Source organism: Myotis nattereri (genome assembly GCF_964212035.1).
Source record: "Myotis nattereri genome assembly, chromosome: 7".
NCBI classification, from domain to species: Eukaryota; Metazoa; Chordata; class Mammalia; order Chiroptera; family Vespertilionidae; genus Myotis; species Myotis nattereri.
Genome location: NC_138082.1, coordinates 85,536,182 through 85,561,385, shown reverse-complemented (window position 1 = coordinate 85,561,385; position 25,204 = coordinate 85,536,182). Strand labels below are relative to the sequence as shown.

Genomic DNA, 25,204 nt, shown 5'->3' with positions numbered 1-25,204 from the left:
ACCCCCTGATCGGCCGGCTCTGTATGAGACAGGGGTGGCACCACAACCCCCTGATCCACCCTGCTCTGTGCGTGACAGGGGGTAGCGCTGCAACCTCCCCATCGACCCTGCCTTGAGTGTGACAGGGGCCGGCGCCCCAACCCCCCAATTGGCCCTACCCTGAGCGTGACTGAGGGTGGCATCGCAACCTCCTGATCCTCCCTGCTCTGTGCATGACAGGGGCCGGCGCTCCAACTCCCCGATCGGCCCTGCTCTGAGCCCGACCAGGGGCTGCACCTAGGGATTGGGCTTGCCCTCTGCCACCTGGGAGTGGGCCTAAGCCAGCAGGTCATTATCTCCTGAGGGGTCCCAGACTGTGAGAGGGCACAAGTGGGGCTGAGGGACACCCCCCCCCCCCAGTGCACAAATTTTTGTGCACCGGGCCTCTAGTAGGAGAATAAAAAGAGATCAACTGAACGCTGTCTCAGTGTCATTCCTTCTTCGCTGACTCTGTCCATACCTTTGGGAACCCCTGGACCTGCTGGGGCTGGACCCCAACAGATCAGAAGTAATGGTTGGCTGAATAAAAAAAAAAGAACATTTAAAGGAGCAATTAGAAAACACATGTACTTTGTTTTAGCTAAAGGTATATAAATGTATATTCATTTGTGACTCCTTTTATGTAAGGTGTGAGCCCAATTATAATCCCTTTGTCTTTGTTGCAAAAAACAGACTCTAAGTGCATTAACTATTTTTTATCAGTCTCTCATCTATTCCTTTTTCTTTTATTCTCTCACAGTTGTCTTGCTCATACTATTTTATTTTATTTTCTCCTTTTCCTTTCTTTCTTCCTTTCTTCTTCCTTTCTTGTTTTTCTTTCTTTCTTTTTCTTTCTTTCTTTCTTTCTTTCTTTCTTTCTTTCTTTCTTTCTTCTTTCTTTCTTTCTTTCTTCTTTTCTTTCTTTCTCTCTCTCTCTCTCTCTCTCTCTCTCTCTCTCTCTCATTGGTTAAGGTATTACAAATGTAGAATAAAGTTTTAATGAGTTATAAGGCTTTTTGCAAACACCCCACCCTCTCTTCTTTTTCACACTCACATTTCATTGGCTTATTTAATACATAAATATAGTAAAGGCAAACACATTTGCATATGCAGGTTAGCAAATAAACACATGATTTTCATTTTCATAAGCTTACAACTTAATTGCTGAAACTAGAAGAGTTCCGGCATGACTGAGAACAGTCCACAGTGGCCAGGGGAGCACACAACAGGAAGACAAGTGTCAGTACTGAGTAGGTTAGTTTGATGGTGGTTAAGAGAGCCTCAGTCATAGATGGCGAGCTAATAGGAATTAGAACAAGTTTTTGCAGGTATACCCCAAGCTCAGATGTCATTAAAAAGATTGATACATTTGCTTACAAAAGTATTAAAAACGTCATCATACCACCCGAGCCCTCAAAAAGAAGTCAAAGGTCACACCATAAGAAACAGGTTTTGCAGCATGACTAATTTCCAAAATCTCATAATGAATAAAGCATCATACAACTTGATATAAAGATAGCAATATGAAATTTAGAAAACAAGAAATACAAGAGGTCAGTAAATATAAAAGTCTGTTTAATCTTGTAGAAGAAATACATCAAAATAAAATGTTTCGTTTATAAGGTGAGCAAAAAAATTAAGTAGGATAGCAGTTCTAATAAGAATGAGGGGAAACATTCTCATATGCTTTGGCTGGAAGCATAAACTGGTAGATTCTTCTCTGAGAACAATTACACAATATTTATTAAAATTTAAGTGTAGGTAGGTGTCCTATGACTTAGCAATCCCACTGCTAGAAATGTGCTCTATGCATATACTTGCAATGATTAATAACAATATTTGTATAAGAATGCTCATTGTAGCATTGCTTGTACAGTATAAACTAAAAACAAGCCAGGTGTCCATCAAGAAATTAAATTCTATGATGGAGTACAAGGCAGTGATTAAAAAGAATGAGGAAGACCTGAATATGCAGATATGGAAATATTCCCAAGACGACAAAGCATGCCGGGGTCCAACCCCAGCAGGTCCAGGGGTTCCCAAAGGCATAGACGGAGTCGGCGAAGAAGGAATGACAGGGAGACAGCGTTCAGTTGATCAGCAGCCTAGCCAGGATCTCCAGCCAAGTTCTGGTCTCGATCTCCAGAGAGGTTCTGCTTAGGTTCTCCAGCCAGGTTCAGTCACCAGGTTCTAGTCAGGTTCTCTTGCCAATTTCTGTAGTCAGGTTCAGTCCAGGATCTTTTGCCATGTTCTATCCAGGTTCCATAGCCAGGTTCTGTCTCTAGGTTCTTTGGCCAGGTTCAGTAGCCAGCATCTCCAGCCAAGTTCTGTCTGGTTATGTTCTGTCTTCTAAGTTCTGTGTTCTTGCATCTGTATTTATACCAGTTGATTCCAATCCTATCAATCTCTATTCCAAAGGTTAGGGCATTTCTTATCTCCATTCCAGGGAGTAAAGATTATGTAGCTTAAGCATGATTGTTCGTAAAGTGATTAATTACCCGCCTGGCACTTAGTTAAGAGGTTTTATTCCCTCCCTAACTTCAGGGGAAAATCCCTACCTGGGGAAACAACCTTTCTCAGAGACCTTGGTTAAAACACATAGTGCCAAGAAGGTGAGCAAACATATTAAGAATAGTATGCCATATATGCCAGGTCCCTTGAAACAGCAAGCATGGACCGGCTCCCGGCAAAAGCAAACTGCAGAATGTATTGTACAACCTCTCTGACATTAACAAAATGTATATGAACACACAAATGCAGGCACATTCCCCCCCCACCCCCCATAACAAAATACAAGAAATTTAACAGAGGTTGCCACTTTGAGGGGAACTATCCTTAGTTGTGGAGAATGTGGCTTTCAGAACTCCTTTTGGATCTTCCTTATATTGCTTATATTTTTATCATCGTGTACATAAGAACAGTCATGGCATAATCATAAATGTTTTTTTTTGTCTTTTTAATATAATTTTGATGTAAAAGTATTTAAATATTAATACTTTCTCTAACAATTATTTCCTTTCTGATGAAAAACGGCAAGCTTAACTGCACTTGGGGAAGATATGAAGCTGACTCAGGAATAGAAATAAAGTTCCTTTATTTTGATTGACAAGGTCTTACATTAGGAATACCAGAGTAGAGGGGCTGGTGCTAGATCATCAGTCTCCTAAATGTCTCCTACTTCCTACACACCCTCTCCCTCCCCCAGTACAGCCACTATGTGAGCCTGTAATTCTAGAAATCCCCTCCAATCACCCGTTAAATGAACATAACCATTGTCAGAGAGCCAACAACGAATCCCCATAAACAACCTTCCGCACCCCTACATTTGGGACAAAGCACATCTTTATTTAGCAACTGAGTGACTACGCCACAGCTCGAGTTTCTCACGTTTGTACCTGGACAACTACGTCTCAATCAAATGAATACGGCCAACAAAATGCAGGTCACGGCGTTTTATATAACATCACTCACTCTCAGGACTACAACAGTTTTAATGCATTTTTATCCTGTTTGCTGCTAGTATTCTAGATACTTTTACATGAATTAACAGTAGGGATTATAATTCCATTGATATTAAGACAAGTAACTACACAGGCCTTTCAAGCATACAGTAAATTACATGACACACAGTGATTTCAAATTACCCAGTGTTGACCAAATTCAAGCTTACACATTTAAAAAACAAACAACCCTAAGCTTCTTTGCCTCTTAATTAGGGAACAAACCCTATTGATGGAGATATATTTTTGTAAAGTGGGAGAGGAGTTAGTTTAAAAAATTAGGGAGATAATTCCATTGCTACAAGTTCAGTACAATGAAATGTGAAATGGCAGCAGAAATGCAAAACTATATATTTAATTAGTAAATAAACTAGACTTTTAAGTAAGTGACTTTTTGCCCTTTATATTTACATATAGCACCTGTTACAAGAAAAAAATTCCAAATTAAAACACCCTCTACATGGAATTATAAACATCACCAATGAATATATAGTAAACTATTTGTCATAAAGTTAAGCCTACACTGTAGAAAATAAAGACTAGCTTTTCTTATTTGAAAAGATTACAGCAATGGATTATAAATGCAATGTCATGATGCTGTAGAAACAGTGAATTGGGCAGTTCTAATTTCTTAAGCACATATATTCTAATGATAGAAAATGAAAACAGCTTAATGTAAACCGTTTTTATTCTCTTAAATCCCGTCCCTTGACATGTATCTGAAGTGTCAGGTTTTTACCCTTTCAACTTATTTGTGGTGCAGTATTGACTTAACCCCTAAGCACAACACAAACCTAAACAAATGGATTTCCAAATATTTATGTAATGCACAAAAATACAAAGCAGAAATGGTTATCGTAAACCGAACTTGGCTGAAGCTAGCTGCGAGAACTCAGCGTCGAGCAACATAGTCAAGTGCGCAGCCTCTATTGTACTAAATAAATTACAGAAAAATGGAAAAGCTAAATATCACACAGTTACCTTTCAAATATCAAATGATCAAGAGATCATTAAAAAAAGAGAGAGATCATTGTAAAGCATTTAAATTTGGGTCTAATCCAATGACCTCTACATACTAACCCATTACATCTTTTTCATATTTACAAGACTCCTAGGATATTTTTAAATGTATAAATTAAGTCAGTAGTAAGCATGAAATAAAGTGCTACTATTTGAAATTCAAGGAATCAATTTCAGCATTAAAATCTGGCCTACTCTACAGAATACAAGAAAACATGAAAAATCTTGCCAGCTCCCTAAAGATGGGAAAAGGTGGGGTCAAGAGAATCCCAGAATTGGGTTGAAATTTTCTTGCCCAGAAAGGCAAATAATTGGAACACTACAATTCAAAGTAAAAACTAAAAGCTTCTTTTAAGTATAAGGTAAAATGGACTCAACTGTGACTACAGTGGATTTGGGGAAACCACAAATCAGTACCTATCTGGGTCTAAGATTGCAAACAGGGGTGAGCCCCTTTGATGGCTTTATGGTGACAATTTCACTTAGCAATGTGGCATTTTAAGGTTATCACAAATAATCCTGCTAAATTTGGAAACTCCCAGGGTTAAGGGGCCCTGAGACTAATCTTTTAAGAACTGTTAACAAAAGTTAATGAGGGAAGAGATCACCTCACAGTTGCTCAGGGTACTTCACAAAGACTCAACTGCATAAGGGAAAGTAATGATTTTTTACAAGTCGGGGGGTGGAAGCAAGGTGTCAATAGAATGCATCAAGGTAGTAAGTAACAAATAGTAAATACTACCCTTTAAACAAATTGTTGAGTAAATGAATCATACCTAAAGATGTTGGCTTAAGATACAGGGGGAGAGGGAGGGTTTGGTTGTATTTTGCTCAGTTGACTTAATAAACCCTTAAACATATAAGACAAGTCAGAGTTGGGCTTATCTGTCTGATACTGAGAATAAAAAGGCAAAACTCTTTGTCAGGGGCCTCTGCACATATTTACCGTGCTAAATCTTAGGCATGGTTTCCTGGCTTCATCAAAGTCACACTCTCACAATGATGTCCTCATTTGTGGCTGCAGTAGTGACAAAGCCTGAGAACTTTCCTTCATGGTAAACATGTCAGCACAATGTTTTCCGTCACACAAAAAGAACCTTCCACACTAGAGAAATCTAGAATTCAGTTGTATTACATTTAAAAACAGTATGCAAACATTTTCTTGAAAGTTCCTATTCTAGAGCTAAAACAAAGCAAAATGAAAAAGAATGTGAAATTAATTTGAAATATGCCTCAACAATGACTGCTCTTATTTATTTTATTAATCTTCACCCAAGGATATTTTTCCATTGGTTTTTAGGGAGAGTGGAAGAGAGAGGGAGAGACAGAGAGAAACATCGATGTGAGAGAAACACATCGATTGGCTGCCTCCTGCAGGAGCCCTTTACCAGGGCCAGGGGTGGGGGAGGAGCCTGGACCAGAATCAAACCCAGGAACTTTTGGTCCTCAGGCCAACACTCTATCCACTGCGCCAAACTGGCTAGGGCAATGATTGCTCTTCTTTATAATGAAATTACATTTTCTTCTAAGATTGCATTTTCTATAATGAAGTGGAATACACGCTTCCTTTCCTTTTTAATCTCACTGACTTTTCTTTTAAACCAAAGAGTATCCCCATAATCAAGTCATAATTCTCATAACATTGAAAGATACATTCATTTTCTTTACAGCATGAAAGACAAGTATCATTTTATCCTTTTTAAACAACGAAGTAAAGAGGTTTCAATCTTTTGCCCATAGAAAAATATTTTCTATATCATTTACACCACAATAGAAAAATTCGACAGTATTTAACTAAAACTTCTATGAGCACAACAAGGTTTTAAAACGTTTTCATTCCTGTATTTGAAATTTTGAAATGTTTCAGGAAGTTAAACATTAGGATTTCTTCCTAAAATTGTAGCTTTTAACTTGAACTACTACTAATACCTTTCCCTTTGTAAATTTAAAAAAGATCAGTTTACTTATTTATGCAATGAACCATATCTAGCCAGTGTTGATGAATTGCACCCCAGCAGATACTACTTCTGGCTGCCCATTTAGCTTGCATTACTAAAATGAAAACAATGAATATTAAACTTTAGAAATCACAGGAAACTGCCGTAGAAAACATACAAATAAATAGCAGCAAATTTAGATAGGAAACAGGAATAAAATTGGTATTTTCACCACGATTTTGGAAATAAAATATCTAATTTCTGACTGAAATAGGGCTTGTTTTTGATAACATTGAAAGGCTTATTGTAATTGCTACTAAGAATGAAATCTGTATACAATAAAAAATTGTGTTGATGATAGTTATAGACATTGTAAAGAAAGTTGAATCCCCCAAATTCAATTTAGAGATTCATTTCATGGGCTCTTTATAAAATTGCTGAAATTATCTATTAGCAGTTAGTCCTAAAATGTTTTATTATGTAAATGTGTTTCTATATAACTCTCAAAGAATTTCACAAAAGGGTTGCTACAACTTGTGTTGTGATCGCACTGAGGCACCAATAGATTCTTGCCAATGGATCAGAAATTCTGATATTTGACTCAATTAATCCAGTGGGTTTCAATTAACATAGCTCTTTTACTTGGAGGAAACAACACACACACACACACACACACACAAAAATGCTGCCAGAACAGTGGTGGGATAGTTGAAGCAAACGTGGCGAGTAAGCAGTCCTAATAGAGTCACTTCATTGATGTGGCAATTACATAAAAGCAAACTGTGGCATAATTTATCTTGGTCTTGTCATGTTATTAAGAGATGTTTATTCCAACAAATATTTACCATAATGTGTAACTCTAAGGGACTTAAATGAAAATTCACCTAAACTACAAAATAATTACAACAAAATAAAAGAGATGTAAACATACCCCACATTATTGTTGTATAATTTTTATGAATTCAAACCTACTTTGGCAACCTTACCGTCAGAATATTTTAAACATTCAAAACATAGATATTAAATAGAACACTGTTAAAAATTCTTGTTTCCTTCTTCTCCCTTCCTGATAAGATTATAAAACAAGTAATGCTACTACATGTTCACATTATGCACATAAATTATTTGATTGCAAGTGGACATATATTCTAAATCTTAGTTTTATGTTTTAAGTGCTTTTAAAAATTAGCCTTCTAATTTGCATTTTAGAATGTTTTTGCACCGCACATATACACCTTACAAAAGCTTATGATCTGTCAAGAAAGCATGGCTAGCAAACTGAATCAGGTCCCACTGAGGATCACTTTGAAAAGTCTACTTATTTCTAAACTAAGTGACATCAAAGTGAAATCACTGCCTGAATAGAATTCTTGCGCTGAAACCCTAAAATTCATAAGAATTTATGATAATCACACATGCTGCCTAAAATAACGGAGTGAAATTAGATAAAAGTCTTTCAGGTTCCTTTTAGCTCTAATGTTGTACATGGTACTGCCTGTGGAAACAGGAGGCTTTTGCTCAAATACCTGATTAGATCTGATCAGACCTGCCAACAAATTATAAACAACTATATGGTTAAAATAATCCTTTACCTCTCTTAGCATTAGCTTTTGTGAAACACACAAAAGTATCTTATGTGTAATATTAGTACTTGAAACCTTCAAGCAATTGTCTTAATGACTTAACATACCTTTAAACATTTGAAGCCAGTTTTTATATATCAGTATACATTTTCTCTTTACTCTTCAAAATGACCAACCCTTTCCCCATCTCCTACTTTTACTAGGAGGCCACACAAAAGAAATAAAAATAGATGCTGTTACTCTGCGTCTATTTTGAATGAGTGCACTGGTTTAACAAATACTACCAATTCTTTTTGTGAATGTAAAGTCTATTCCAAAATATTCCTGTGTACAGAGTGCTGACACAAATCAGATGCTCAAACATACATTTGAAATGAACATTGTAAAACCATCATATAAATCAGAGAGGTTCACCAATAACTATTTCCACTTGTGAGAATAACAGTCAATGTTGATTAATTGGGGGTGGGGGTGGGGAGTGGAAGGGGAGAGTAGTTTAGATGTAAGTAATCTGGCATTTTTATCACTTGATGTTACATGATATGAGTGAAATCTAGACCTACTTGGTGTACCAAAGCTAGGATAATTCTAGAACCCTACATAGATCAATAAACAGGTTAAAAAATTCTTAGGTGTAATGGATAATGTCTTATCTGTTGAGTGAACAGGGAAGCATAATTAGCATATTTTTAAATTTAAGACCCCAATAAATATGCCTTTAAAGAAGAATCTTTTTGTACATAACAATACTGACCGAGAACACCTCTCAGATGAACAATTGATATATGTGGGATTTACAGACTGGCCTTAACAGTTAAAAAAGGCAGCAGTGCTCACTGCCAACAATTATTAGCTAATCTCAGAAGTGTAAACATTAAGCCCTAAAGAACATGCCAACCATGTCACTTATCTGTTTATCTCTATACAACTGTATCTTTTGTTTTTAAATCTGTGGTTATCATCTTCTATCTACATAGAACAGACCAATTTTCTTTTTAATTCATGTGAAAAACTTCCCAGTTTTTAATTATGTAGACCTGAACATGATTTCACTTTTCAGCTGATCATCATGTCATAGAGCAGCCTATATTACATTTATCTGTTGGCAGAGAATGGAATGTTCAAATAAAACTACAGCTTATTTACTCTTATACTGTCTTGATTATGAAATTCAGAAATAGATAAGAGAATTTCTCTTAGACATACTGGTTATGTTTACTATTCTTTTTAGAAAACTTAAAATATTTTAATAATAATTTATTTGGTATCTTGGCTATTAATGATTAGGACTTAACTTCCTAAAATTGATTACTATGGATTTTGACTATCTGAAAGAACATCATTTAGATTATACTGAAGATTTTAAAATGTACATTTCCCTCCTCATACTACATGGCATTCCAAAATATCCACCATTCAACCCTAAATTTTATCAATACTATTCTGAAATATTCAGAAAACACCAGTAAAAGTAAATTTCAACAATAATCCATATAAAATAATTGTGTAATTATAACATTTCAATAGGTGAGCAAATTTCCACTTATATTAAAACAGGGCAATTTTAAAGTTCTATCTCCCTGTAGACTTAAAAATTAAAATAAAAAAACCTGAAAAGGAAAATATTCAAGTCCTTAAAGGGCATCAGATCCTCCATCAGGCAGGACAGCCAACAGTCTCCATGAAGTAACATGCTTATAACCTCATAAGTACATGTAAATTGGAGTAACTTAACGGTATACAAAAATGACCAGAAAAACCCTCATTTCAGTTATTGAGGGATTTCATTTCATTTCAGTTACTGAGGGATTATACTTTGAAACAAGTCAACAATGTTTCATTCCTTGTTTGAAGTATCCTGACTAATAGACTAGTGTGAACAAAATGTGGTATGAACTGAAATGAATGCTGAAGAGTAATAATTCCATTAGTAATAGAAATAAGCCACAACTAACTGGTCTAACTCTAGCTTAGAGTATCAGTATGTTTAACTTTAATGTGCATATTAGATGACATTTGTAAAGCAAGGGATAAAATAAATATAAATTTGAAGAATAAAGCATCTTTTAACTTGAGCTGCTAACCTGTAACCCTGTCTTTCAGGAAAGGAATGTGCAGATTTAAACAATTCCATAGCAGCAGAGCTCTCACTCAGAAGAACACTAATTACCTTTGCTTCCTGTGACAAAATACAGGGTCTGAGTAAGAAACAGAATTTCCTTACCCTTCTTTGACTGCATAAGTCTCAATACAGGAAGTTATTTGCAAATGTGAACTGATTAAAAATGCATAAAAATGTAAGTGTACAGTATACATACATACCTCCTAGTGGGTCAAATGAGTGCCTATTCATTAGACATACACAGATGTCTCAAGGCACTTACGGGGTTAAGACATAATACATGCATTCCTTTATATCAAGTACATGAAATCACATGATTTGGAATAAGCCAACTTTAAGGTAAATATGTTACATTATTAAATTCAAGAAAATCTGTAGATTCATATTTATACTTTCTGTAAGATGCTGGTAAATGGACAATGTGCAGCATTTCCTGGGAAAAGCAATTCCACCTTTCTTCTTATGAACAGCAGGTCTCTACAGGGGGAGTGTAGGGAAAGATGTGCTGCATCCATAGGCAGTGTATTGGCTAATATTGAAAATGATATTGCTAAAATTTAAAAAATAAAATCTGGTAATCAAGTAATATAGTAAGTACATGAATCACTGCAAACACCAGAGCTGACTCCTGATGTTTACTTCTTTTTGCTTTCAAAGTACAGGTGTAACAGAGATGATGAGAATTCTGAGCCTTGTTTGTGGCAATTCTTCTGGAAGGGGACTGCATGGCACCACTACAAAATTTCATAAGTTACCCTGAACATACTCAGTTATTCACTATTTGTTCGAGACAAAGCATGAAATAGTCTTTAAACACATGAATTATAGGTTTTGAGAATGATTTTTTTTTTAAACATAAAGTGCAACAGTGCTGAAGTTTTCAGTTTTTGTCAGTTCTTCATTTTTTGTTTAGATGCCATTTCCTGCAAGCAGTATTATGGCACAGTGAATATAATTGGAAAGCAGTTTTCTAACACATATCCCAGATTTTTTGCTTTCTTATTTATTTGATGATGTCTTTAAGGGTCTAACAAATCCTTCTTCATAAACTTTCAAAATAGCTTCACATACAAATCTGTATTGACTCTGAAAAATAAAATATGAAAAATAGAATTGGTCAGAAAAACTGGAAAATAAAACAAAGAAATGACAAGTCACTTGACTTGCTTATAAAAGAAATACAAAGTAAAACAGCACAGGGATACCATTCTTCATGAACAGACTAACAAAAAATAACAGTCAGACAACATATTTTGTTGGCAAACTTCCTCATGCATTGCTAATATTCCTAGCACTGCCACAATCTCTATGGATGGCAATTTGGCAGCATCTAACAAAATTACATTAATTTATCTATTGACCCAGCAATCTTACTTTTAGGAATCTATCAAAGATAAATTAGAAAAAGATATTTAAAACATATATTCATAAGTGAGGCTAATATATTATTTATAATAATTAAAAAGTAAAAGCGATCCACTCGCCATCAGGAAAGGCCTGGTGAGTAATCTGTGGCACATCCTCACAGTGGATACGATGTAGTAGGGGAGGAAGAAAAGTCTAAAGATTACTACAGAATGATTCCAGGATATGTTAAGTAAAAACAGCAAGGTAGAGAAAACAGCATATAATATGTTATTTTTATAAAAGAAAGGAGGATATAAAGCTCTCTCAATATACGGGGTGAGGCAAAAGTAGGTTTACAGTTGTGAGTACACAAAACACAGGGTTTATTCTTGTATTATAAAAGCAAGGGAAGGATATATCATTAAAAAATGATTTCCTGTAAAAGGAAGAAAAAAATAAGGTGCAGGAGAAGGCTAGAGACTAGACTTCATTGAATACACTTCCTTCTTTTACAGATTTTACTTTGGAACCATATAAATATACCCCATAATTAAACCAATTTAAAAAAAATCTACAAATTGAAAATAACATGAACAAATCAATGTGTGTATCTAGTTGATGGCAGAACTAAACAGAAAGAAACTATATCAAGGGACTTTGAAACAGTAATTTGTCTGTATATCTTTTGTAGAATATATCCGAAAAGCACTGTAGAAAAAATTTAAGTTATGTTCAGTAACCATACTGTCGGTGGTAGTTGTGTTAGTTTAGTTGTTCTGAGAATGTTCTTGTATAATCAACTTAAAACAAATGGATATTTGTGATATTTTAAGTCTTTCATTGCTGGTTTTGTAGAGAACCAACATTTCTGTTAAAGAAGAAAGGTAGTAAAGATATAAGGTAGAAGACATTAAGCAAAAATACTGTGCTCCTGAATTTGTATTGGAAACACCAGTATTAATTCATAAGTTTGTTTTCCTACTTCTAGCTATTGAAGATTTCTACAGACAAATACCAACACTAACCCCAAAGCAACAGGAAACCTTAGTGCTCACAGGTGCTCCCTAATATAATTTCTCAATAAAAAGAACCAGTACTTTTTGGAGAAATTACAGATTCTAAGTTTGGGGCAGAAAGTGTACAAAGCTGGAGGCTAGTTATCTTTATTGATGACTAGAGGCCCGGTGCACAGATTCGTGCACAGGTGGGATCCCTCAGCCTGGCCTGCAGGGATCAGGCTGAAACTGACTCTCCGACATCCCCCCACGGGGTCCTGGACTGTGAGGGTGGTTCTCGGGTGACACAGTCTGCAATTGGGCTCCCTCCTCTCTGGTTCCAGGTGTGTCACCTGAGAACCGCAGCTCCTGCATTGAGCGCCTGCCCCCTGGTGGTTAGTGCGTGTCATAACTACTGGTTGGAGCTTCTGTCCCCTGGTGGTCATTGCACGTCATAACTACCGGTCGGATGGTCATTTAGGCTTTTATATCCTATAGTAGAGGCCCGGTGCACAAAAATTTGTGCACTGGGGGGGGGGGGTGTCCCTCAGCCTGACCTGTGCCCTCTCCCAGTCTGGGACCCCTCGGGGGATTACCACCTGCTGGCTTAGGCCTGCTCCCTGAGGGATTGGGCCTAAGATGGCAGTCAGACATCCCTCTGGCAGCCCGGCAGCCCTCGGGACATGTCCACTTGCCAGTGGGGAGCAGACCTAAGCTACAGTCGGACATCCTTAGCGCTGCTGAGGAGACAGGAGAGGCTCCCACCACCACCGCTGTACTGGCAGCCATCAGCCTGGCTTGTGGCTAAGCAGAGCGCCCCCTGTGGGAGTGCACTGACCACCAGAGGGCAGCTCCTGCATTGAGCGTCGGCCACCTGGTAGTCAGTGTGTGTCATAGGGACCAGTCATTCCCAGTCTTTCTGCTGTTAGGGTCAGTTTGCATATTACCCTTTTACTATATAGGACAGAGGCCTGGTGCACAGGTGGGGGTTGGCTGGTTTGCCCTGAAGGGTGTCCGGATCAGGGTGGGGGTCCTGCTTGGGTGCCTGGCCAGCCTGGGTGAGGGGCTGATGGCTGTTTGCAGCTGGTCACACCCCCTTCAGGGTGGGGGTCCCCACTGGGGTGCCTGGCCAGCCTGGATGAGGGGCTGATGGCTGTTTTCAGGCTGGCCACACCCTCTTTAGGGTGGGGGTCCCCACAGGGGTGCCTGGCCAGTCTGGGTGAGGGGTTGAGGGCTATTTTCAGGCTGGCCTGCGAGTGAAGCTCCCAGCCTCTCCTTTTTCTTCTTTTTTTTATTCTGGGATTTATTTACCTTCCATAATTGAAACTCTGTTGCTGTCACTGGCACTCCCAGCTCTGAGGCCACTGCTGGCTGAAAGCAGGTATCTGGGGTTTGTTTAGCTTCTATAATTGAAACTTTGTTGCTTTTGGAGCTCAGAGCAGGCCGCGGCATGCGGGGAACCTTGGCTTCCTCCATCACTGGAGCAAGCAAACCTCCTGCTCACTTCAGCTGAGTGGCTGCTGGCCTGTATCTTGGTTGGCAGTTAATTTGAATATCTTGCTGATTAGCCAATGGGAAGCGTAGCGGAGGTACAGTTAATTACTCTTTTTGTCTTTTATTAGATAGGAAAATAAAAGGGTAATGTGCAAATTGACCCCAAGGGCGGAACTACCAGGAACGACTGGTTGCTATGATGTGCACTGACCACCAAGGGGCAGACGCTCAATGCAAGAGCTGCCCCCTGGTGGTCAGTGAGCTTCCACAGGGGGAGCTCCACTCAGCCATAAGCTGGGCTGAAGGCTGAGAGTGCAGCGGGGTGGAGGGAGCCTCTCCTGTCTCCTTGGCAGTGCTAAGTTTGTCCGACTGTGGCTTAGTCCCGCTTCCCCGAGGGGTCCCGGACTGTGAGAGGATGCCGGCTGGGCTGAGGGACCCCCCTGAGTGCACGAATTTTCATGCACCGGGCCTCTAGTATATAGATAAGGAAGCTATCTAAGTTACTAGGGTCTTGACAGAAAGGCCCAGGAGCTAAGCTGAATAGGGTTCTGCTCCCACTGGCCCCAAATAGAACAATTTAGGCATTGTTAAGAAAAATAACTACAATGGATTGAAACATCACATATGTACAGATCCATGATTTAAAAATAATACCAAAACAGACAAAATAAGTGGTAACCACTGGGAGAGGGAAGTGAACCAACTAATTATATTAAAAACTTTACAAATAAAGGGAAAGCATCAAGTGTTTATCTTGCCTTTACTATATAGATAGTACCACTGGTTAACCAAATAGCTGATGACAAGTTCCTCCTTAAAAAAGGATTCCAGCCATTAATAAGTAAGGAAGAACAGAATGCTATCATTTAGAAAGCCCAATGAATGCTGCTAACATCACACAAAAAAACCACAGACATTATGGGCCTCTTACAGGAAGAACACAATACCATCTAAGCTGTTCAAGCATATAGATACAGTTACCACTTCTAGAAAATGCAGTGAAACCTTGACAAAACAGACTAATTTGGCCGAGGGAGTGTCCGTTAAAGCTGAAAGTCTGTTATATGATAAAGTATGTTTTCTGAATGTGTATGTTAAAAATTTGACAAATTAGTTAACCTGTTTTTACTTACGTAGACATGTTTGTGTAATTAAAAATAAGTGTGTATGAAAAGTTTAATTTCACAGAAGTTTTCTATACGTATTTCTATATTACAGTAATTGTTAAATTTATACTGAATAGGTCTATAAGTGCATGCATTTACCAGTCACCTTGAGTAAACAAATGACCACATCTAGAGTGTAGCTTAGTGTAAGTGGGAACATAGGGGCTTAAGTTAAAACTGCTGCAGAAGCCCTGGCTGGTTTGGCTCAGTGGATAGAGCGTCAGCATGCAGACTGAAGGAACCCGGGTTTGATTAGAGTCAAGGCACATACCTTGGTTGCAGGCTCAATCCCTGGCCCTGGTCAGAGCTTGTGTGGCAGGCAACCAATCACTGTGTCTCTCTCACATTGATGTTTCTCTCTCTGTGTTTCTCCCCCTCCCTTCCATTCTTTCTAAAAATTAATGGAAAAATATCCTTGGGTGAGGATTAACAAAAAACTAAAACACAAAAACAAACAACAACTGCTGCAGAATGTCCAATGACAACATAACCAATTACCATGAGCAATGTGGTGTGATCACATGCTAATCACTTGCTGAACATTGTTCATGAGCAGTGACTCTTAGATTTAAATATGTAGACTACAGTTGTAGATATGTAATATTTACTTATGTTAGTGAAATTACTAGTGCTTTTTCCAACATATGGTTTATTCACTAAAATTTGTAAAAACAGTGAATTACTAACAAAAAACTTGTTAATTATAAGCAAATCTTGGTTAAAAGCATTTTAAAATTAATAGGATGTTAATTTTCACATATGACATATGGACTGGAAATTTTGTCTGTTAAATCTGAGGTCCGTTAAACTGAGGTCTGCAAATAAGGGTTTACAGTGGGAAACTATGTAGCACAAACCACCTGACTTGGTCATCAAATAAATGGTAAGAAACAAGAAAAAAGATGTTTGTGGAAGCTATACATTAAAAGATTTTGGAGACATATAAACTAATCAAAATGTGTGAACCACATCTGAAACCTGATTTTACATACAATGCAAAAACAAAACTCATTAAGTATGGTATGATCCAGCAATTTGACTTCCATGCATATATTCAAAAAAATTGAAAGCAGCGTCTCAAAGAGATATGCATATACATCCATGTGCATAACAGCATTATTTGCAATCACCAAGAGGTGGAAACAACCCAAATGTCCATTGACAGGTCAGAGAATAAACAAACTGTGGTCTATACACACAATGAAGTATTTTTAGCCTTAAAAGAAAGGAAATTCTGACACATGCTAAAAACTGGATGAACCTCAAAGATATTATGCTAAGTGAAATAAGCCAATTACAAAAAGATAAAACCTATATGATTGTACGTATATGAGGTATCTAGAAAGTCAAATTCATAAAAACAGAAAGTAAAATGGTGGTTATCAGGGGCTGGGAGGAGAGGGGATGACAAGTTGTTGTTTAAGGGGTAGAGTTTTAGTTTGCAAGATGAAAAATTTTAGAGATTGCCTATAGTAGTGTGAATATACTTAAGGCTACTGAACTGTACACTTAAAAATTGTTAAGTTTTATGTTGTGTACTTTACCACAATTAAAAATAAAAAAATCCATTATGTGTGAATATAGATACAAAAACCTCTAGAAAATACTAGAAAAACAAATGAAGCAACATATTAAAAGAATTATACACTATCTTCAAGTAAGATTTATCCCAGAAATGAAAGGTTAGTTTAATATCCAAAAATCAATCAATGTAATAGACAGTAATAAAATGAAATACAAAATCCACATGATCATCTCAATAGACCCAGAAAAAGCATTTGACAAAATTGAATACCTTTTCATGATGAAATACTCAACAGTCTTGTAACAGAGGAAACTTTGTCAACTTGCTAAAGGGCATTTTCACAAACCCTTTATATATTATGCTAATTAAAAGAATCCAATTACAAAGACCAAACTGTATGATTCCTTCATATGAAAGGTCCAGAATAGTAAACTTATAGAGACAAAGTAGATGAGTTGGTGCCTAGGGCTGGGCCAAGGGAGATTGGGGAAGGTATGAAGGAAGATAAGTATAGAGTTTCTTTTTGGGGTGATGAAACATTCTAAAATCAGATAGTAATGAAGGTTGTAAAACTGTGATATACTAAAAACAATTGAAGTGTAAACTTTAAAAAGGTAAATTTTATGGTATATGAATTACATTTCAATACAGTTAATTCTAAAATTTAAAAATCATTAACTGGAAGTTTGAATACTGTTATTTGATAATATTAAGGAATTACTTGTTATTATACTTGGATGTGATACTGGTATTGTGATTTTGTTTAGAAGGAAAAATACTTCTTATCTATTTGGGATACATATTAAAATATTTATAGACAAAATTATATGATGTCTAGATTTGCTTCAAATATGGAGAGTAGGTGGAAGTATAGATTAAACAATATGGCAAATGTTGCTGGACCTGAGTACTCAACATACTAGTAGTGTTAATTATATTGTCTACTTGTGTATGTTGGAAATTTTTTTATAATTTAAAGGTTAAAAAAAAGGCACTTACTAGGTCATATATGTCAATTCACTTCAGTAAGTTTAGTGCTAACATTCCACAATGGCTTACTATAAAAAGTTATCATAACATTAACTCTAAAATCCCATGATTCCCCTGTGATCTTGAAACATTATTCAGAGTCAGTGTGGAATTTCTATGATTTTTCTTGTTGCAATTTAAGTTCTTATATAAAAGAGAAAGGCATTTTGCCACAGCTGTGTCACAGAGCAGGTCTATCAAGAGTCTCTAGGTCAGGGACACTCTCATTCTTAGCATTCCCCTTGACTAAGTAATACAGGGCAAGTTCCTCTGAGCCTGTCTAAACATTCAAAAATTATCATGCTACAGTGGCATTGACAAACATTTTCTGTAAAAGACCAGATAGTAAATATTTTAGGTTTTTCAGAACATATGGTGTCTGTTGCAACTTCTCAACTTTGCTATTATAGTGTGAAAGCAGGCATAAGTAATATATAAACAAATGAGCATGGCTATATTCCAATAAAACTCTATTTACAAAAACAAGTGGAAGGCCAGACTTGGCTCACAGGCAGTATTTGACAAACTCCTTTGTTAGGAATTATTTGCTCCTGGCAGGATATTAAGAAGCTATGAATCTGGTTTAGAATATACACTGATAACAAAAATCATCATGTTGAGAATGCATGAAGCACAGTACTTACAGGTGTCTGGATCATCATGGCTCGTTGATCTCTCATTGTTCTTACAATGTCTAGTGGATAAACTGGTTGGTTGCATTCAATGAGACACATGGCTGTTTCCATAGTAATCAGAACCCCAGTTCTTCCAATCCCAGCACTGAAAAAGGCAAATATGGGGCAAGGTATTACTGATACTGTTCCGTTAAACTTTGTGGATTTTGTGCAGAAAATTAAAGTTTCGAATCATAAAACAGAACAATTTGATTTATGTTTAATATCATGAAAGTAGCAAGCCAACTAGAAATATTTTCAAAATTGACAAAAATCTCACACAATACAGATTAAAATGGTTTATATCAACACTATCCCCCATAATTAGCTGTAAAAAATACTATTTTAAAAGTTACATTTCAGTTTTTAAAATATGAACAAGATATAAAAGCTTATTGGAGCAACTCCACTTTAAAATGAAAAATAATAGAGGAAGGGATCCAAGATGGCAATGGAGTAAGTAGAAGATACACCCAGGACCTAATTGGAAGTAGAACTAAAATACAGAATTATAACCTGAGTCACCAACTGAAGACTAGCTGAATAGAAGGCTTATAACCAAAGATTTACAGAAGCAGCCAATGGAGACTGGTAGGAAGTGTGGAGGTGTGTGTGGACGTGTGAAAGGGCTGGCCCCAATCCCACAGGCAGTGGCTGAGGTTCTGGAGGAATATCTCAGCTGCAGGGTATTTCCCCTGATAAGCGTGGGATCTCAAGTCCAACCCTGGCTCCCCAGCCCAAAGCACCAGAGCCTGGAAGAGGCGCACACATAACATCTGGTTGTGAATGGCAGCGGGATTTCTGTTTCCACCAGGGAGAGATGAAGTCCCCTAAAAACTCAGGAGCTGTCTTAAAGGGCCAACATGCATAATTTTGTTTATAGCCACTCACCCTAGCTCTGGCCACTCACCTAGGAAGGGAAAAACAGATGGGTCATGTGAGGAGAGACTGGGGTTTGTGGCTCTGGGGACAGAGCTGAGGGAACAATTGCTAGGACCCCCTGTGCTAAGTCACTGTACTGCACGCAGACACCATCTTTCTTGGGTGGAACATGCCTCTCCATGCAGCATCAGCTTGGGGGAAGCAATTGCCCCACCCTCTGGTCTTCCTGTTGAACCACTCTACGGAGCTTCTGCTCTGCTAATGATTCAATGGCTTGGGCCATTAGAGGTCTGGCCAATTCAAGGGATGTCAGTGATTGAGTTGTATGACTTAGGGGTGGGGGCCATTCCCTCAACCCTTTCCTGTGATCCTGATCAGCACCTTCCCCTCACGGTAGATCCTCTAGCCCCACTCTCTAAGCTCCTGGAGTTCCCACCCTCTTGACTCTTGGTGGTTCCACTCTGCTGAGGTCTGGTCAGAATCCAGGACAGTCTGAACTGTGTGGCTCTGGGGTAGGGGCCAAACCCTCCAACTTCCCCCAAACCTGAACAGCACCCCCCCATCTCTTGACTCCCAGTGGCCCCTTCCTGCTGAGATCAGGCTCCTGGCAGAATCTGGGGCAGACTGAGTTGTAATGGGTCTAGGAAAGAGGAAAATTTCCCCTCATATACTCGACTGGTGCACACCTTCCCTTCACTCAGCCAGTTTCAGACAACACCAGAGCAGGATTCAATTAGCTTCATAAGTAGCATATCCAAAGTAGGTCTTGGCAGGCAGCAAACCCTGCTGAGGTGAACTCTACTTCATGTGGTCAGCACCTGCCAGCTGCCCATACACTGTGGTTAGGGTTGATCTTCACAGTCAGTCAGCCTGAGGGGTGATCCCACACATGAATGGGCCAATAGCAATCAAAAATCAATTACAACAGGAGGACTTATCCCGTGATGGTATTGGGTAGATAGGGCCATTCCAAGAGAGGTGAGAGAGCTCAGCAAATGTGCTGAGAGGGGCCATAGGCCAGCAAGGAGTACCTTGTTGGGAGGGGGAAAACTAAATCTAATGCCTACATTATTGTATTTCATCAAGTCTAAGATACCATCAATCGTATAACAAATCCCATTTTCAGAGATGTTAAACTGTAAAAATGACAAGCTTCTAACAGTCAGTGCAATAAAGTATTTTTACGTCTTATTATAAACTTTCTGCCAATCATATTGGAACATACCCTTTGCTTTCTACCTTCAGAGCACACTTGTGAGTTCCTTCTAATTATAGTAAAAGTTACAACTTAAGGACAAAATAAAATACATACTCCCCTTTAAAAATGTCAGCTATTTAAGCATAGAAGACAGAAAATAGAATACCTGCAATGAACAACAACAGGTTCTTCCTTGCCAGCCCTCTTATTTCGTACGTGACAAACAAAATCCAGAAAGTCACTGGAATCATCAGGGACACCATGGTCAGGCCAGGCTGTGTACTGGATCTGAGTAAGTTGACGACTCTCATTTTTCTAAGTGTAAAAGAAAAATTATACACTTTGATTTAGGAATTATCTTTAAAATAGAAATAAATACTCATATAATTTTAATTTTAGAAGAAAAATAAAATAAACTACTCCCACTACCTCTCCCCAAAGTAATACATATGCACAATAAAACCCAAAATTTCAATAAAAAAGAAAGAAACCATTTTATAGAAACAGTTGTATCCATTTAAGTATCTGCTGCTGGATCATTCCTCTTCTTATAACTCAATTTCTATATTTGTAAAGTATGTTTCAAGATGATAATCAAGTAAACAGGCAAAGACAAGTTCTAGAAAAACATTTAAAGAAAACTAAAGAACTGTTGGATGAACAAATATGGTGAAATAAAAACGTTTTTTATAAACAAAGTTGAGCTAATCCTAAAAAATAAGTGAAATCATGGAAATCAGGAAAATAAACTTTCAAAATGAATGCAGATTAAAAACTTGAAGATAAAAAAAACCACAAAGTCAAATCGGGGCTTAATTCTTTTTGGGAGCCAAGAGTTGGTAGAAAAGAGAATAAGATTTTGGATTTATACATCTTGACTCTGTCTGTTAAGGTATTTAATATTTCAGAATCTCACTTTCTTCAGTTAAAATGAAACAACATCTACACCTCAAAGGGAGAGTCTTATGTTGAAAGGATTCTAGAAGAGAAACTGCAAATCTCCCAATCAGCTGTTTGGAATCTTATGCTCAATAATAGATATAGTCATTCAACAATATGAAATCTGGTTACTGTCATTTACACTAAAGGGCATTTCCAGAAAAGACCATGAAAATAAAAATTAATTAAGAAAATGACCGATATGCCAAGCTGGTGTGGCTCAGTGGTTTAATGTCAATCTATGAACCAGGAAGTCATGGTTCGATTATGGTCAGGGCACATGCCAGGGCTGCAGGCTCGATCCCCACTAGGAGGAGTGCAGGAGGCAGCTGATCAATGATTCTCAACATTGATGTTTCTATTTCTCTCTCCTCTCCCTTCCTATCTGAAATCAACAAAAATATATTTTAAAAAAAGAAAGGGACTGATAAAAGAATTCCATGATACCCCAGTATAATGTAATAACTAATTTTTCAGAATCCTTAACAATATAGAATGAATGAAAACCATCTAATATATATATAGACTACTTTTGATTACTATTAAAAAAAAACAAAAAAGGATTTGCCCTGGCCTGTGTTTCTCATAAAGGTACCGAAAAATATGGCTGCACAAATTCCAGGATCTGATCAGATAAAACCGTTTAAAGAATTTCTTGGAACCTACAATAAACTTACAGAAACCTGCTTTTTGGACTGTGTTAAAGTCTTCACAACAAGAGATGTAAAACCTGAAGCGACCACCTGTTCAGAACATTGCTTACAGAAATATTTAAAAATGACGCAAAGAATATCCATGAGATTTCAGGAAAATCATATTCAGCAGGATGAAGCCCTGGCAGCCAAAGCAGGACTCCTTGGCCAGCCACGATAGAGACGTCCTGAGGGGTGGACTTTCCCTGAAAGGTTGCCAATAGCTTTGCACTAGAAGTGAGGATTCATCTAATAGAATCCCCTGAAAGCAGTAGCCACCATGTTAACCATCTGTCATGACTGGCAAATGGAAACCACTGGAGAAACAAAATTGCTATTTACCAGGGATAATCAAAATAGAAGGTCTTATTGTCCAATCAATATGTAAGATGCAACATTTGTTGAGGCCTTATGATTCAGGAGCTTAATCACTTGATTAGAAAAATAAACCATTATTTCTTCAATAGTGCCTATTAATTTTAAAGCAAAATCATGAATGAGATAGAAACAATTTTTATTTCTAAAAGTTAAATAAATGGAAATATCACTGGAAAAAAAAAAAAGAGGGTCACAGGTTTGATTCCTGGTCAGGGCACATACCTGGGTTGCAGGTTTTATCCACAGCATGGGCCAGGGAGAGTGAGGGAGGCAACCAATCGATTTATCTCAAGACACATTGATGCTTTTCTCTCTCTCCCTCTCCACCCCTCCCCCTTATACTCTCTCTAAAAGTCAATGGAAAAAATATCCTTGGGTGAGGATTAACAAAAAAAAAAGGGTGGGTGGGTAGGTATTTAATGGTATCAATAACCTATAAGAATGGGTCATGTAAAAATCATATTTTAATTAGTTTTGACATAGTGTTTGTCTCTGTCTCTCCATCTAAGTAGGTATGTGTTTATATGGTAGCAAATTTATTTTCTTTCTTTTTGTTTTTTCCTCCCATAAATTTTTTTTGTAATCTTTATTGTTCAGATTATTTCAGATGTTCTCTTTTTTCCCCCATAGTTCCCCTCCATCCAGATCCCACCCCACCCAGGCCCTTGTCACCCACTGTCCGTGTCCACAGGTACTGCATACATGCATATAAGATCTTCGTCCAAGGAGAGAAACCAAGATGGCGGCATAGGTAAACACCTGAAATTGCTGCCTCGCACAACCACTTCAAAAATACAACTAAAAGACAAAACAGATATCATCCAGAACCACAGGAAGGCTGGCTGAGTGGAAATTCTACAACTAGAAGGAAAGAGAAAAGCACACTGAGACTCAGAGGAGCTGCGGAAGTAAAGTGCAGAGGTACGGAGGCTCGAGCATGCGAGGAAAGAGGCTGGCAACAGAGGACGCCAGTGTCTTTTGTAATCGGGAGGAATGCACAAGCTCCCAACGGCCCTGACTCCAGTTCCGGGCGAGTCTCTGGGGACCCAGACTCATACGGGGAGAAACTGGACTGTCTGGCAGCGGGTGGAGCTCAAGGGCAGCTTTCTATCAGAGGTGCTTGCAGCGATTACCAGGACACTGAGACCAGGGACCTCTTAGGGCAGGACTGAGGTTCACCCATAGCTGTTTGCTCTACCCTGTTGATTCCCTGAGACCCTGCCCTACCCAAGCTGTGCGCAGAGGCTTTTGCATATGAATGCTGGAAGCCGGTCCATCCTTGCTGCTTGACACAGTTGCTGCTGGGAAGAAACATCTGCACAGCATATGTCTCAAGGGACCTGGCGTATATGGCATACTGTTCTTAATAAGTTTGCTCCCCTTCTTGGCAATATGTGTTTTAACCAAGGTCACCTCTCCAAGAAAGGTTGTTTCCCCAGGTAGGGATTTTTCCCTGAAGTTAGGGAGGGGATTAAACCCCTTAACTAAGTGCCAGGTGGGTAGTTAATCACTTTAACTGCAAACAATCATGCTTAAGCTACATAATCTTTACTCCCTGGAATGGAGATAAGAAACGCCCTAACCTTTGCAATACAAATTGACAGGATTAAAATCAACTGGTATAAATACAGATGTAACAAGACAATAAACGCCAGAACTTGGCTAGAGATCCTGGCTAGGCTGCTGATCAACTGAATGTTGTCTCCATGTCATTCCTTCTTCACCAACTCCATCCACATCTTTGGGGACCCCTGGACCTGCTGGGGTTGGACCCCAGCATATGAATGGGCTGGCCCTTTGAGATCTAAAATTACCTAACAAACTGCAGCTGGGTCAGAAAGACCCAGAACATCCAAAAGGAGGCCCAAGGCCCCACAGCAGCTTGCATTGCTTCACAGCTGGGCTTCATCTGGGCACCTCCAAAACCCAAACAAGGAAGAGGAACCTACAGATCTCTCCATAGCTCCTGCTGTGTAGCCTCAGGCAGAGGCTAAATTAGCACCTCCTTAGAGATCCAAGAGACTGTGTACCCAGTGGTCAGAGTGGGACCATCCAGATTACAACTCCTCAGACCCATAAGGGACACACTTAGGGGGCAGACTCAGTGAGCACCAAAGCCCCACTGAAGCAAGTCTTGCCCCAGAAGGGTGTCTTCAGGACAGAAGTTCTCCCACTGTAGACACAGCTGATTCTCACAGACAACTGGCCTGGAGGTCATATCCTCCCAGTGATACCTACAACAATCAAGGCTTCACTACAACAAGACTGTGCACACAGCCCACAAAGGGGTACACCAGGAGTGCCCACCCCAGGTAATTGGGGAGGCTGAGCCAGTGGGCCCTATAGAACACCTAACACACAAAGCCACTCTACCAACACAGGAAGCATAAAAAATGCGAAGACAAAGAAACAGGTCACAAATGACAGAAATGGAGGAAAACAAACTACTGGATATAGAGTTCAAAACCACATTTTTAAGGTTTTTCAAGAATTTTCTAGAAACCCTCAAGAAATCTAGTGAGACCCTCGAGGATAAGAAAAAGGAACAACTAGAAATTAAGCATACACTGACTGAAATAAAGAATAATATACAGAGATCCAACAGCAGACAAGAGGATCCCAAGAATCAAGTCAAAGATCTGAAATACAAAGAAGTAAAAAACACCCAACTGGAAAAGCAAAAAGAAAAAAGAATCCAAAAATAT

The 25,204-nt window shown here is 38.4% G+C and overlaps 2 protein-coding genes across 2 annotated transcripts in view; one reads left to right on the top strand and one right to left on the bottom strand.

Annotated features, from left to right (window-relative positions):
- Positions 1-10,010: 10,010 nt before the first annotated feature.
- Positions 10,011-25,204, bottom strand: part of PTPN4 (protein tyrosine phosphatase non-receptor type 4) — a 215,620-nt gene continuing 200,426 nt past the window's right edge. Inside the window, exons 26-28 of the mRNA XM_081095457.1 lie at positions 20,657-20,805; positions 18,381-18,516; positions 10,011-11,266 (exon numbers count right to left, since the gene is read on the bottom strand). Of these exons, the coding sequence (XP_080951583.1) occupies positions 11,180-11,266; positions 18,381-18,516; positions 20,657-20,805 (372 nt within the window). The 3' untranslated portion in view covers positions 10,011-11,179. The remainder of the gene's footprint in view (positions 11,267-18,380; positions 18,517-20,656; positions 20,806-25,204) is intronic.
- LOC308522759 (mitochondrial import inner membrane translocase subunit Tim9-like) lies at positions 22,033-22,302 on the top strand (the record flags this gene model as incomplete). The annotated part of the gene is made up of 1 exon (XM_081096324.1): positions 22,033-22,302. The coding sequence occupies one exon, from the start codon at positions 22,033-22,035 to the stop codon at positions 22,300-22,302; it is 270 nt and encodes an 89-aa protein (XP_080952450.1).